Below are 13,003 nucleotides of genomic sequence, written 5' to 3'. Positions count from 1 at the left end.
CCCTCAGCATAATGAGCAAGGGTGTTCATGTCACTGCAGATAAGCCGTGACTGAATGGTGTGAATGGGATAACATCTGTCAAAATGCAGGTACTGTTGGTGGTTGGTGGGTTTAATGTGGACAGTGTTGCAGATGGAGCCATCAGAGAGGAGGAGGTCAACATCTAAGAAGGTGGCACAGACTGTTGAGGAGGAATACATGAAGTGGATGGGAGAGAAGGCATTGAGGTCGTGAAAGAACAAAGATACGGTGTCTTGGTCCTGAATTCAGATCATGAAGCTATCATCAATGAACCTGAACAAGACTTGGGGTTCGGTGTTTTGGGAGGCTAGGAAGGTCTCCTCTAGATGGTCCATAAAAAGGTTGGCACAGGAGAACGCATTGTGGATGCCGACGGTTGTGCCACAGATCCGTTTATATACCTTTCCATCAAAGGAGACGTAATTGTGGGTTAGGATTAAGTTAGTAGGGTGTATAAGGAATGAGATAATGGGTTTGGAGTCTGAAGGACATTGGGAAAAGGTAGTGTTCAATAGCTCTAAGACCATGGGCATGAGGGATGTTGATTTCTAGGGAGGTAGTGTCAACAGTGACAAGTACGGATCCAGGAGGTAAAAGGGTGGGGATGGTGGACAGTTGGTGAAGGAAGTGGTTGGTGCCTTTGACATGGGAGGCTAGATTACAGGCAGCTGGTTGAAGGTGTTTGTTAATGAGTGCAGAAATTCTTTCAGTGGGGGTACAATAATCAGCCATAATGGGGCGTCCAGGATTGTTGGATCTGTGGATTTTGGAGAGCATGTAGAAGGTGGGTGTGCAGGGTGTCATTGGGGTGAGGAGGGAAATGGATATAGGGGTGACATTCTGGGAATGGCCAAATGCTTTAAGCAGGGACTGGAGATTACGTTGAACTTCTGGGATGGGATAACTCTGGCAGAGTTTGTAGGTGGAGTCAGATAACTGGCAGAGGCCTTCTGCCAGGTAGTCACTGTGATTCATAACAACAGCAATGGAACCTTTGTCTGCAGGTAGGATGATTGGGTCAGGATTTGTTATTAGGCTGTGTATAGCTAGTTCCTAGTAGGTGACCAGCAGGTGGTTAGGTGGTTGAATGGTGGTACGAACTGGAAGAGGCATGTTTCAGTGTTGGTGTTAGTGTGGTTTTGGTTGCAGGGGTTTGCGGCAAAGAAGTGCTTCCATTGCAGGGATCGGGAGAAGGAGAGTAGGTCTTTGACAAGTCCAGTATGGTTAAATTTGGGTGTAGGGCTAAAGGTGAGGCCTTTGGATAGGTCTGAAACTTCTGTGGAGTTGGTGGAAAGGTTAACAATAGTGTTGTTGGGAAGTTTTGGCTCTGGATTTGATGGAGAACTAGTAAGGTGTTTAGGGGGATGTGGCAAGTTGTAGAGATCAGATAGACAGAGTTCAGCTCCTATGAGGAATGGATGAGAAGGAACATTGTGGATACGATAGGGGTTGGATAATGGTCCCCTGAGGTGGCAGTAGGCAGTTAGCAGATTGGCAACTTATGGAGGTGGTTCTGGAATGCTCCTCCAGGTGCTGGAGACCAAGGAAATTGGCATGGGAGATTTGTCTGTAACCTAGCCTCCTACATCAAAAACAGCAACCACTTCCTTCACCAACTCTCCGCCATCCCCACCCCTTTACCTCCTGCATCGATCTCATCGCTGTTGATGCCACCTCCCTATACATCGACATCCCTCATGACCATGGTCTTACTGCTATTGAACACTACCTTTTCCGACGCACTTCAGACTCCAAACCCACTACCTAAATCCTCAAACAACTTACTAATTTTATCCTAATCCACAACTACTTCACCTTCAAATGTAAGTTATATAAACAAACACACAGCACAGCCATGGACACCTGCACGGTACCCTCCTGCGCCAACGTTTTTATTTATGGGTCATCTAGAGGAGACCTTTCTAGCCTCTCAAAAACCAAACCCCCGTCTGGTTCACATTCACAGATGATATCTTCATGATCTGGACTCATGGGCCAAGACACCATATCTTCATTCTTTCATAACCGCAACACCTCCTCTACCAAGTGCTTCACACGGTACTCCTCACCCCAACGTGCCAACTTCTTGGATGTTTCCCTCGCCCCCTCTAATGGCTCCATCTGCATCTCTGTCCACATTAAACCCAACAGCTGTCAGCTCTTTCACACCACAAAAATCCCTCCCATACAGTCTGACCATCTGGGAGCAATGTATCTGCAGTGACGCGAACTCCCTTTCTCAGTATGCCGAGGATCTTGCTGAGGCCTACACAGACAGCCACTCTCCCCCGGACCTAGTCCGCAAACAGATCTCCCGTGCCATTTCCCCTCACATCCCCAATCCTCCCACCACTCCCAAAAACCAGCCACGATGGAGTATCCCCTTCATCACCCAATACCACCTCAGACTGGAAGAACTGAACCACATCCTTCAGCAGGGCTTTCATAACTCATCATCATGCCCTGAGATGAGGGACATCAAGAGAAAAGTAGACTAGCCTGTGGCACAACATGTAGCTAAAGATACACCACCACCAGCTTTTCTGAACTGTGCAGATAGGAGATATCCTTAAAACACATTCACCACTCTCATAATTATCCCAACCCTCAACCTGCAGTAACATACTGCCACCACATCCTCCACCCAACAGTCTTTCCCCACTCCTCTTCTTTTTTGCCCCTTTTTTTCCCAACTCCCTGCCCCACAACCTCCTGGTGCTGCACCTGCTGGCATTCTAGTCCTTTCATACTTCACCACACAGCATCCGTCTCTCTCCCCATCCGTACACTACTATCTGTTTCCCTTCCCTGCCTCTCCAGACTGCTGCTTGCATCCCACGTGATAGTTGCATTCCGGCCCGAGATGCTGGAGTTAGGGGTCTTGTGTATGATGTGTGCCAACTTGGGTGTATGAATGGTGCGTGTCTCACTTTTACTGATGAAGACTGTGACCGGAAGCTTTATCTATGTGTCCCTTACACTGGAGTGCCACAGAAACTGGTACAGGTATGCGTATTCATATACAGAGATATGTAAACTGGCAGAATACGGCACTGGGGTCGACGACGCCTACATAAGACAACAAATGTCTGGCGCAATTGTTAAGACTGGTTGCTCCTGCTAGAATGGCAGGTTATCAAGATTTAAGTGAGTTTAGACGTGGTGTTATAGTCGGTGCACAAGCGGTAGGACACAGCATATCTGAGGTAGCGATGAAGTGAGGATTTTCCCATATAACCGTTTCACGAGTGTACCGTGAATATCAGGAATCCGGCAAAACATCAAATCTTCAACATTGCAGCGGTCAGAAAAAGATCCTGCAAGAATGGGACCAATGATGACTGAAGAGAATCTTTCAACATCATGGAAGTACAACCCTTGCACAAAATGCTGCAGATTTCAATGTTGGACCATCAACAGGTGTCAGCTTGCAAACCATTCAACAAAACATCATCAACATGGGCTTTCAGAGCCAAAGGCCCACTTGTGTACCCTTGATGACTGCACGACACAAAGCTTCACGCCTCGCCTGGGCCCGTCAACACCGACATGGGACTGTTGATTACTGGAAACATGTTGGCTGGTCGGAAACGTTTTATTTCAAATTGTATCAAGCGGATGGACATGTACACATATAGAGACAACCTCATGAATCCATGGACACAATGTCAGCAGGGGACTCTTCAACCTGGTGGAGGCTCTGTAATGGTGTGAGGTGTGTGCAGTTGGATTGGTAAGGGACCCCTGAAGTGTCTAGGTACAACTCTGACAGGTGACAACTACAGAAGCATCCTGTCTGATCACCTACATCCATTCATGTCCACTGCGCTTTCCAACAGACTTCGGCAATTCCAGCAGGACAATGCAACACCCACACATCCAGAATTGCTACACAGTGGCTCCAGGAACACTCTTCTTAGTTTAAACTCTTCCACTGGCCACCAAATTTCCCGGACAAGAACATTATTGAGCGTATCTGAGATGCCTTGAAATGTGCTGTTCAGAAGAGATCTCCACCCCCTCATACTCTTACAGATTAATGGTGTCGATTGCCTCCAGCACTAATTCAGACATTTGTCTGAGTCCACGCCACAGCGAGTTGTGGCACTTCTGCATGCTCGCTGGGGTCCTTCACGATACTAGGCAGGTGTACCAGTTTCTTTGGCTCTTCAGTGTAACTGTGCCTGTCTGCAAATTAACATGTCTTCTTTACGGTAAGTAGCAATCTGTCTTTTCCTACGCTGTTAATATTCCTACCTGAATTTTACATTTTTTGTTAATGCATTATAAGATTTTGACTGCTGTATTCATATATAGTTTTGGGAGGCAGCGCATGCCACAGTCTGAATGTAGGTAGTCATTAGAGGCAGTTCAGTCAGTAGTGTGGAGAAAGTAACAAGTAGTATTTATCGAATTGTGTTCATTGTTTAATTTGTGAAAAACGAATAGAGAATTGTGAAATGTACATACGAACAATGTTGTTGAAGTCTGTTGCTAATACAGTTAATAAGTAGAAGATCAAGTGTATACAGATGTCAGGTTATTATTAATGAAGATCGAATCCCTGGCAATGATCAACTCAACCTTCAAATCTAAATAACATTTAAAACATTATTATTCAATTTTGCCTCAGCATCTGGTGCTGTTAACTCATTGTGACGTTCACTGGCTTATTCTGATCAAATGACCTGCAAATCAGAAATTTAATGTTTTGCAAATTTTCAAATACTAAATACGGAAGCTCTATAATCAGACGGTAGTATTGGATACTGTGATGTTGATACCACATAAATATGATTTTGCTACATTCTACAGATCCTTGTGATGATGAATATCAGTGTCCACCAACTCTTCTTTCTTCTTCTTCTTCTTCTTCTTCTTCTTTTATGCAGAGAAACAGAAGAAATTCGATAGGTAACGAACCAGGCGAATACAAGCAATATGAGATTAAGTGCATGTTTTTCTACATCAGATAATTAATTGTTTGACGTGCTGTGTGCCAAGTGTCATTGTCATGACAATGACACAATGTTTTCTGTTGGTTTTGCTGATGTCATTGATAACTTTTAGCAGACATACATTTGCGAACCATTCAGCATGAACTATTCTCCAGTTCTCTCAAGCAGTGTCTGTAACATGTCGAGTTTAACAAAAGAAATGAGCCATCATTTCTTTCACCTGCTTCATAAACGAACCACTTTTGTTTGTTTTGGATTCATCTTGAACGATCAATACAACTGACTGATATTTAGTTTCTGGATCACACGGATACATCGAAGTTCTGTCTCCTGTTACTATGCTGTATACAGATTATTCCTTTGTCTAGTTTTCAGAGCATTTCCTTACAGGCGTTGATATGGTCCTGTTTTTGAGCTGGACAAATTATGTAGATTCCTTCAGTAATAGATTTTTTCTGTAACATAACATTTGTACAAAATCAAATGTGCCACAGTCTTCAATTTCTATGGATGCCTCTATTTCGTGGTAAGTCCTATGCTGAACGTCTTCAATCATATCGAAAAGCAGTAGTGGCTTTTGGAACAACTGACTTTGGTCCAATTTCCAAAAAATTCGGTGCTGACAGAAGAATCACTAAAACAAAATTCCACAAACTGCATGTAAAGTCTAATCTGAGTGTTATCAATTACAGAAAGCCCAACAAAGCAATTGGAGGCACTGTTGCAGAGTCAGGCCTTTAGAAAAGTATTAAAAATCACCCAAAAAAACCTTCACTCATCTGTCCTGCAAACATTTTGGTACGAAAGACAACAAGTGAGCAACTGTAAGTGATGGGATGCTTCAACGTGCTCTGCCTAGTAGTTGTTGCCATTTTCTACATAATATTTCAATGACCAATACAGCTTTCTTCTTCAGGTGCTGAAGGGAAAGAAAGAGGGGCGAAAGAAAATGACTGGCGTGGTATATCCCTGTGACTTGGGGTTCTGGATAACTTTTCCAAACTCTGCTCCTTTTCCTTCACGCCTCTTCCTTCTGCCAAAAGAAGGAGACACTGGCTCAGAAAACTTGCAAACTGTAGTACCTTTTATAAATGTGTTCTCCTGCTGCTGCCTGGTAAGTAGATTTTTTTATCTATCCAATTACATTATATTTTCAAAAAGTGATTATTTTTGTTGCTTTATGTATTTTACACTTCATGGAAATGCTGTCATAACAAGCACCTGTGTTTAAAACTTGCAATGGTTGTGGATCAAACCTAAGAGCCCTAAATGACAGGCGAGCATTCGACCACAGAGACACGTCACCTCTCAAGAAAAACTGACCTCACTTTAGCATATTAAAGATCAGTACTCTTTAGAATTTTTGAGAGTTTCATCAAAGTGCTTTGGGTGATTAATAGTTGAGTTCTGAACTCCACATACCACAAATTAAAAAAATACAAAAATCCTATTGCCACATGGGCTCCTTGTCAGTTCAATTTCCCTTTACTTTTACCCTTCAATACTTTTTGGTTTTTCAGAGCTCAACCGATATTAGCTGAGACGCACATTCTCTCAGTGTTTCCCAGCCCTGGTGGATGTGGTGGTCGGTAAGATCTTAATAAATTGAGAGCCAGATCTCAAGTCTCGTTTGCATTGAAACATCTGTCCCTGTTGATTTGGCTTTCTGCCAACTTCAGTTTGACACACACATTAATTATGTTGTCCAGAAACTTGGAGTTTGCACCATCACACATCCTGTCTTGATTGTATTTGGTGCAGTGCTCAGAGATAGCCAATCATCTCGACTGTTTTATTCGGGCATGTCGACAATGCTCCTTACATCTCGCTTTAACTGTTCCGATAGTCTTCTTTGTATAAGATGTGTCACATTCGCACGAATGCAGTACACATCCAGCTTTCTGATATCTAGATCATTTGTAAAAATCGCCAAACACTGACTCGAATATAAACTGAAACGAAATAAGACGAGAGAAATGTTGTGATGCAAAAACCAAATTTATGGGACAGCATTAACTAAGGAATTTACCAGATTAATGATGTCAGAAAACCTTATAAGAAAGGACAGTGGTTACAATTTAAACCTAGAGTCAATTTAGACCTGAAGTCCAGCACTCAATTTATTTTGAATCTAAGCCGCACTTTTTTTCCGGTTTTTGTAATCCAAAAAACCGCCTGCGGCTTAGAATCGAGTGCAAAGTAAGCGGAAATTCTGAAAAATGTTGGTAGGTGCCGCCACAACTAACTTTAGCTGACGAATATATGTAGCGCTACACAGGCATGCTTTGCAGGCACAAAGATAAATACTGGCACCAAAACCTCTGGGTCAGTAAATAAATTTAAAAAAAAGGTGGAAGACGAGCTTTTTTCTCCGCCCCGAGTTTCGACATCTGCAATTTCATACATTATCCAACGAAGTAAATACAAATTCCGTATTGTTCATCTTCAAATGTAGCAGCATTCCAATGTACTACGAAAATCCGAGTGGCAAGACTGCTTGGGATGTTTGCCAATATGGCCAACTCTACGGTCTGAATTTTTCCTACCTGTGAGAAGAGATGGTTGCTAATAGGAACTTTTATGAACTGTGAATCACATGCAGTATTCTCTTTACCATAAGAATAATATGAATATAAACATTTTGCGATGTATTCTTTCGTGTTTGCTGCTATCTCATTTAAGTCCTGTCAGCCCAATAGACTACGAAACTAGTGTGAGACAACAGTAAACGCGGAAGAATTTACATATAATGTCATGTTTATATTCGTATTATTCTTATGCCTAGTAGTGATACATTCAGAAATGAAGCAAGGCAATTGACTAGATTTTTAAATCTAAGATGACTCTAATTTCTGTGCAGAATGTAATGGACAAAAGAGGTGTCTGCACAGATTTTCAAACAGAGAAAAATTTTAGCTAAACTCTCATTCAGAACATCTTCTATCATACGCAATCTATTATTTGGTTCTTGTTGATCATTATCAAAGGAAACAGCAATGTAAGTAACAACAAATAGCAGTCTCTTGCCATTGTTTCACTAATGAGACAATTCCTCTCCTATTTTATTGTAAGCTGCGGTAGCGCGCACAAAAGCAAGCCATGCCGCGAGCGGCGACAGGTCGTAAACACACATTATCATAATGCGACAAACAGTGCATGACACAGTACAATAATGCATCTTCAGCTTAGAGTGACGTAAACACCTATAACAAAGAGAACGGCACTTATCAGATCAAAGAAAAATACGCAATCGATTCAAATCAGATGAAGCACGTGAAAAATGAAGGGTACGTATAAATACGGACGGAGCGTCTGACACATAGCAATGGCTACCTGGTAGAGCTTAACTGTTAAGCTTACGACTCGAACCAAACTACTGTAGCTGTATCGTCATTTATTTGACCTAAATTGTGTCTCATATTACAATGGACCAACTTTGTTTCGATTTGGAGGTGTGGCCTAAAACTTTTATCTCCCCTTGAATTTCGAGTCTCAAATTTCAGGTGCGGCTTAGATTTGGGAAATTTTTTTTTCCCCCCCTTGATTTCGAGTCTCGTTTTTCAGGTGCAGCTTAGATTCGAGTAAATACGGTAGCCACACACTCTGAGGATTTGAGTTTCACAGAATATCACAGGAGGCTGTCAAAAATAAAGGAGCACTACAGTGGTGCAGGATAATGAGTAGTTGACAGTTAAGCCAGAGTATAGTAGGCAGTGAGTACACACGGCACAACTTTCAGTACCTGAAGGTGATTGTCGGGTCACTCATCAAAATATCGTGGACAAAATGGAAAAGGACAACACGGCGCGCGCACACGCACGCACGCACGCACGCGCCCGCCCGCCCACCCACACACACACACACACACACACACACACACACACACACACAGAGAGAGAGAGAGAGAGAGAGAGAGAGAGAGAGAGAGAGAGAGAGAGAGAGAGAGAGAGCGCATCATGAATAGAAGTTAGTTTTCAACATATACTTCGTAAGGTTGGCAAACCAACCAGGAGGAAACACATAATGGACTCACAATGTTTACACATCTTTAAAAGCACGGTGTTCAAACAAACAGCTATGACCAGTGGCAAAAGAATAATAGTGCACCACAAAGAAGAAGGAGAAATGTGGTGAACAGTGTGAAAGAAAAAGCTCGAAATACAAAATTGTGCTTATGTTTTGGAAATGAAGCAGTAGTGTGACCTCCAGACCAGACGAGAGAAAGCGCCGATGTCAACAAACTGTAAGTAATCACTTATTTAAATGAAAAAAAGCCATGTGAGATGTTTGATAATCTAGAAATAACAAAAACTACATCGTTCTAGATCCCACTGAAGATGCCTTAGAGTAAGAAAAAGATGAAATGCGTGTGGGAAAGATGTACTAAGTTGCAGCAAGAAAAGGTGGTTTTGTTTACAAAACAACTATCAGTGAGTTTAGTCCTGTTCAATGTCATGCACTCCATTGACTGACATACTTACACAACACTCCTGAGCACGTGCTCCATTGGTTCAAACACGTGCCTCCCCTTGCTGTCATCTTTGATGAATTCTTCTATCGTCTTCTCTACCTGCAATGTAAAGTGACACGTAAATTAAATACAGAGTACAGGGAAAACATTTGCTGTCAATACACAAAACAGCCAAAACAATTTAATGCCACACATCCAATGCTAAAAAAAAGCTAGTGCAGTACAGTAATCACCACTGGAACATACAGTGACAGACACAATATTTTGACCTAACACCAGTCAGATTTTTGTAATATTTTATACTTGTGGTAAATTAAGTTCAGAAGTAAAATATCAACTTGCCAGAGCTGTTTGAGCCAACTATCAAAAATCCTCAAGAAAATCAATTTCTAAGTTTTCCGACCATCGTCAATACAATGAAGTGAGATCAGTCGTCCCACAAGCAGTACAGCTATGTGATAGAATACTCGCCTGCCACTTGGGGGCCGGCGGATTGAAATTTTTAAACAAAGATGCCTGTTCTACAAGTATCTCTGTGAAGCATAAAATACATAAACTGTAAGTAATCACTTATTTAAATGAAAAAACGCCATGTGAGATGTTTGATAATCTAGAATGTGATATCTGTGATCTGAATGCCCTACCTAAAACCTCTTTCCTCATTACCTTAGCCAGCTTCATCCTGACCCACAACTTCTTCACTTTCAAAGGCCAGACATACCAACAACTGAAGGGAACAGCCATTGGTACCAGGATGGCCCGCCTCGTATGCCAACCTATTTATGGGTCGCTTAGAGGAAGCCTTCTTGGTTACCCAAGCCTGCCAACCCAAAGTTTGGTGCAGATTTATTGATGACATCTTCATGATCTGGACCCACAGTGAAGAAGAACTCCAGAATTTCCTCTCCAACCTCAACTCCCTTGGTTCCATCAGATTCACCTGGTCCTACTCCAAATCCCATGCCACTTTCCTTAATGTTGCCCTCCACCTGTCCAATGGCCAGCTTCACACGTCCGTCCACATCAAACCCACCAACAAACAACAGTACCTCCATTATGACAGCTGCCACCCACTCCACATCAAACGATCCCTTCCCTACAGCCAAGGTCTTCGTGGCAAACGAATCTGCTCCAGTCCGGAAGCCCTGAACCATTACACCAACAACCTAAAAACAGCTTTCGCATCCCGCAACTACACTCCCAACTTGGTACAGAAGCAAATTACCAGATCCACTTACTACCCTCCCGACCTGGTACAGAAGAAAATTACCAGAGCCACTTCCTCATCCCCTCAAACCCAGAACCTCCCACAGAAGAACCCCAAAGTGCCCCACTTGTGACAGGATACTTTCCGGGACTGGCTCAGACTCTGAATGTGGCTCTCCAGCAGGGATACGACTTCCTCAAATCCTACCCTGAAATGAGATCCATCCTTCACGAAATCCTCCCCATTCCACCAAGAGTGTCTTTCCGCCGTCCACCTAATCTTCGTAACCTCTTGGTTCATCCCTATGAAATCCCCAAACCACCTTCCCTACCCTCTGGCTCCTACCCTTGTAACCGACCCCGGTGTAAAACCTGTCCCGTGCACCCTCCCACCACCACCTACTCTGGTCCTGTAACCTGGAAGGTGTACACGATCAAAGGCAGAGCCACGCGTGAAAGCACCCATGTGATTTACCAACTGATCTGCCTACACTGTGAAGCTTTCTACGTGGGAATGACCAGCAACAAACTGTCCATTCGCATGAATGGACACAGGCAGACAGTGTTTGTTGGTAATGAGGATCACCCTGTGGCTAAACATGCCTTGGTGCACGGCCAGCACATCTTGGCACAGTGTTACACCATCCGGGTTATCTGGATACTTCCCACCAACACCAACCTGTCAGAACTCCAGAGATGGGAACTTGCCCTTCAGTATATCCTCTCTTCCCCTTACCCACCAGGCTTCAACTTCCGCTAATTTCAAGTTGCCGCCGCTCATAACTCACCTGTCATTCAACAAAATCTTTGCCTCTGTACTTCCGCCTCGACTGACATCTCTGCCCAAACTCTTTGCCTTTACATATGTCTGCTTGTGTCTGTATATGTGCGGATGGATGTGTGTGTGTGTGTGCGCGAGTGTATACCTGTTCTTTTTTCCCCTCTAAGGTAAGTCGTTCCGCTCCTGGGATTGGAATGACTCCTTACCCTCTCCCTTAAAACCCACATCCTTTCGTCTTTCCCTCTGTAAGGAGTCATTCCAACCCGGGAGCGGAAAGACTTACCTTAGGGGGAAAAAAGGACAGGTATACACTCGCACACAAACACATATCCATCCGCACATATACAGACACAAGCAGACATTTGTAAAGGCAAAGAGTATGTATATGTCAATTGGCAGAGGCCTTACCATTTATCTCAAGGGATCCTTTATTGACACAGTCCTGTTGATATGTGCCAGAACACTAGTACAGTTGGAATACATCCCATTTTGGTGTCTAAAATATTGTGCCCATTGGAGACTGAAATCCAGCTGCACACCTACGAATGGTGTCGCTGCCAATTACACTGGGAAAACTGGGCAGTCCCACATGAATACTTCAATATTTGAAAGTGAGTTCAACATCTTTGAACATTAATTATAAAAATAAGTTTTGTGTGTGTGTGTGTGTGTGTGTGTGTGCGCTGTTATACAAGATGTTTTCAAGCATCACATATTTCTGCAAGAGGTAGTATTTGTCTAAAATACAAAGAAAGTTCTTATAATGATATTTACGGACACCAAAACCTGTCGAGATATGGGGCAATCTGTCCTCTCATTCCTATCCATCTGTTATGCAGAAATAGATACTGCAGGCAGTGCTGACACATATTTGAGCGTTTCTTCACAATGGATTCTGCACTCTTTAAATACACACGTTTCCATTTAGTTTGCGTCACACATAGTTGTCACATGCCCTGTAACATCTGGACACCGTCGTTGGATCAAGCATACACCGATACCTTTAAATGCACCCACAGCCAGAAATCCAACCAATTCATGTCCGGTGAACGGCAAGAACATGCTGCCAGACTGCCTCCACGAATCCATCATATGTGGAACAGTGCAATACGGCAATGTCACATGATCCGTACAAGTCTGTCAACAACAATTCCTTCCCGTACATTGATATTCTAGCGATGCTGATATCTCACTTCTGTGCCTAGTCAAGGATTTGCATCTGCCTACACATGCACGCATCTCTTGTGAACAGTAAAACACTACCAAATACTACACATTACTCGTAACAAGCAAAATGGCCCAATCTCAACTTATATTGGTTTCCAGACACATAAATTATAGATACTTTTCTTCAAGTTTTGATCAATACTACCTCCTTCAGGAATATGCGACACTTCTTTTTTGGTGTTCCTTAATCCATACACACTTGGTTATTTGAGGAATCTGATGTAATAATGGGTTATACAATAAGGTCAGCTACTGGTGTATACAGGTCATTCATATGAAATGTACACAAAGCCTGTAATGCCAGAAATATTTGTCTCTCAGCTACAACACAGCAGTGTA

General features: G+C 43.0%; 1 protein-coding gene across 1 annotated transcript in view; it reads right to left on the bottom strand.

The window, feature by feature from the left end:
* Positions 1–13,003, bottom strand: part of LOC126427110 (sperm-associated antigen 7 homolog) — an 82,588-nt gene that overhangs the window by 55,832 nt on the left and 13,753 nt on the right. Inside the window, exon 3 of the mRNA XM_050089333.1 lies at positions 9,461–9,549. Coding sequence (XP_049945290.1) covers positions 9,461–9,549 — 89 coding nt within the window. The remainder of the gene's footprint in view (positions 1–9,460; positions 9,550–13,003) is intronic.

This window comes from Schistocerca serialis, chromosome 11 (assembly GCF_023864345.2).
Source record: "Schistocerca serialis cubense isolate TAMUIC-IGC-003099 chromosome 11, iqSchSeri2.2, whole genome shotgun sequence".
NCBI lineage: Eukaryota > Metazoa > Arthropoda > Insecta > Orthoptera > Acrididae > Schistocerca > Schistocerca serialis.
The sequence above is the reverse complement of the archived record's forward strand: the minus strand, read 5'-3'. Positions and strand labels throughout refer to the sequence as shown.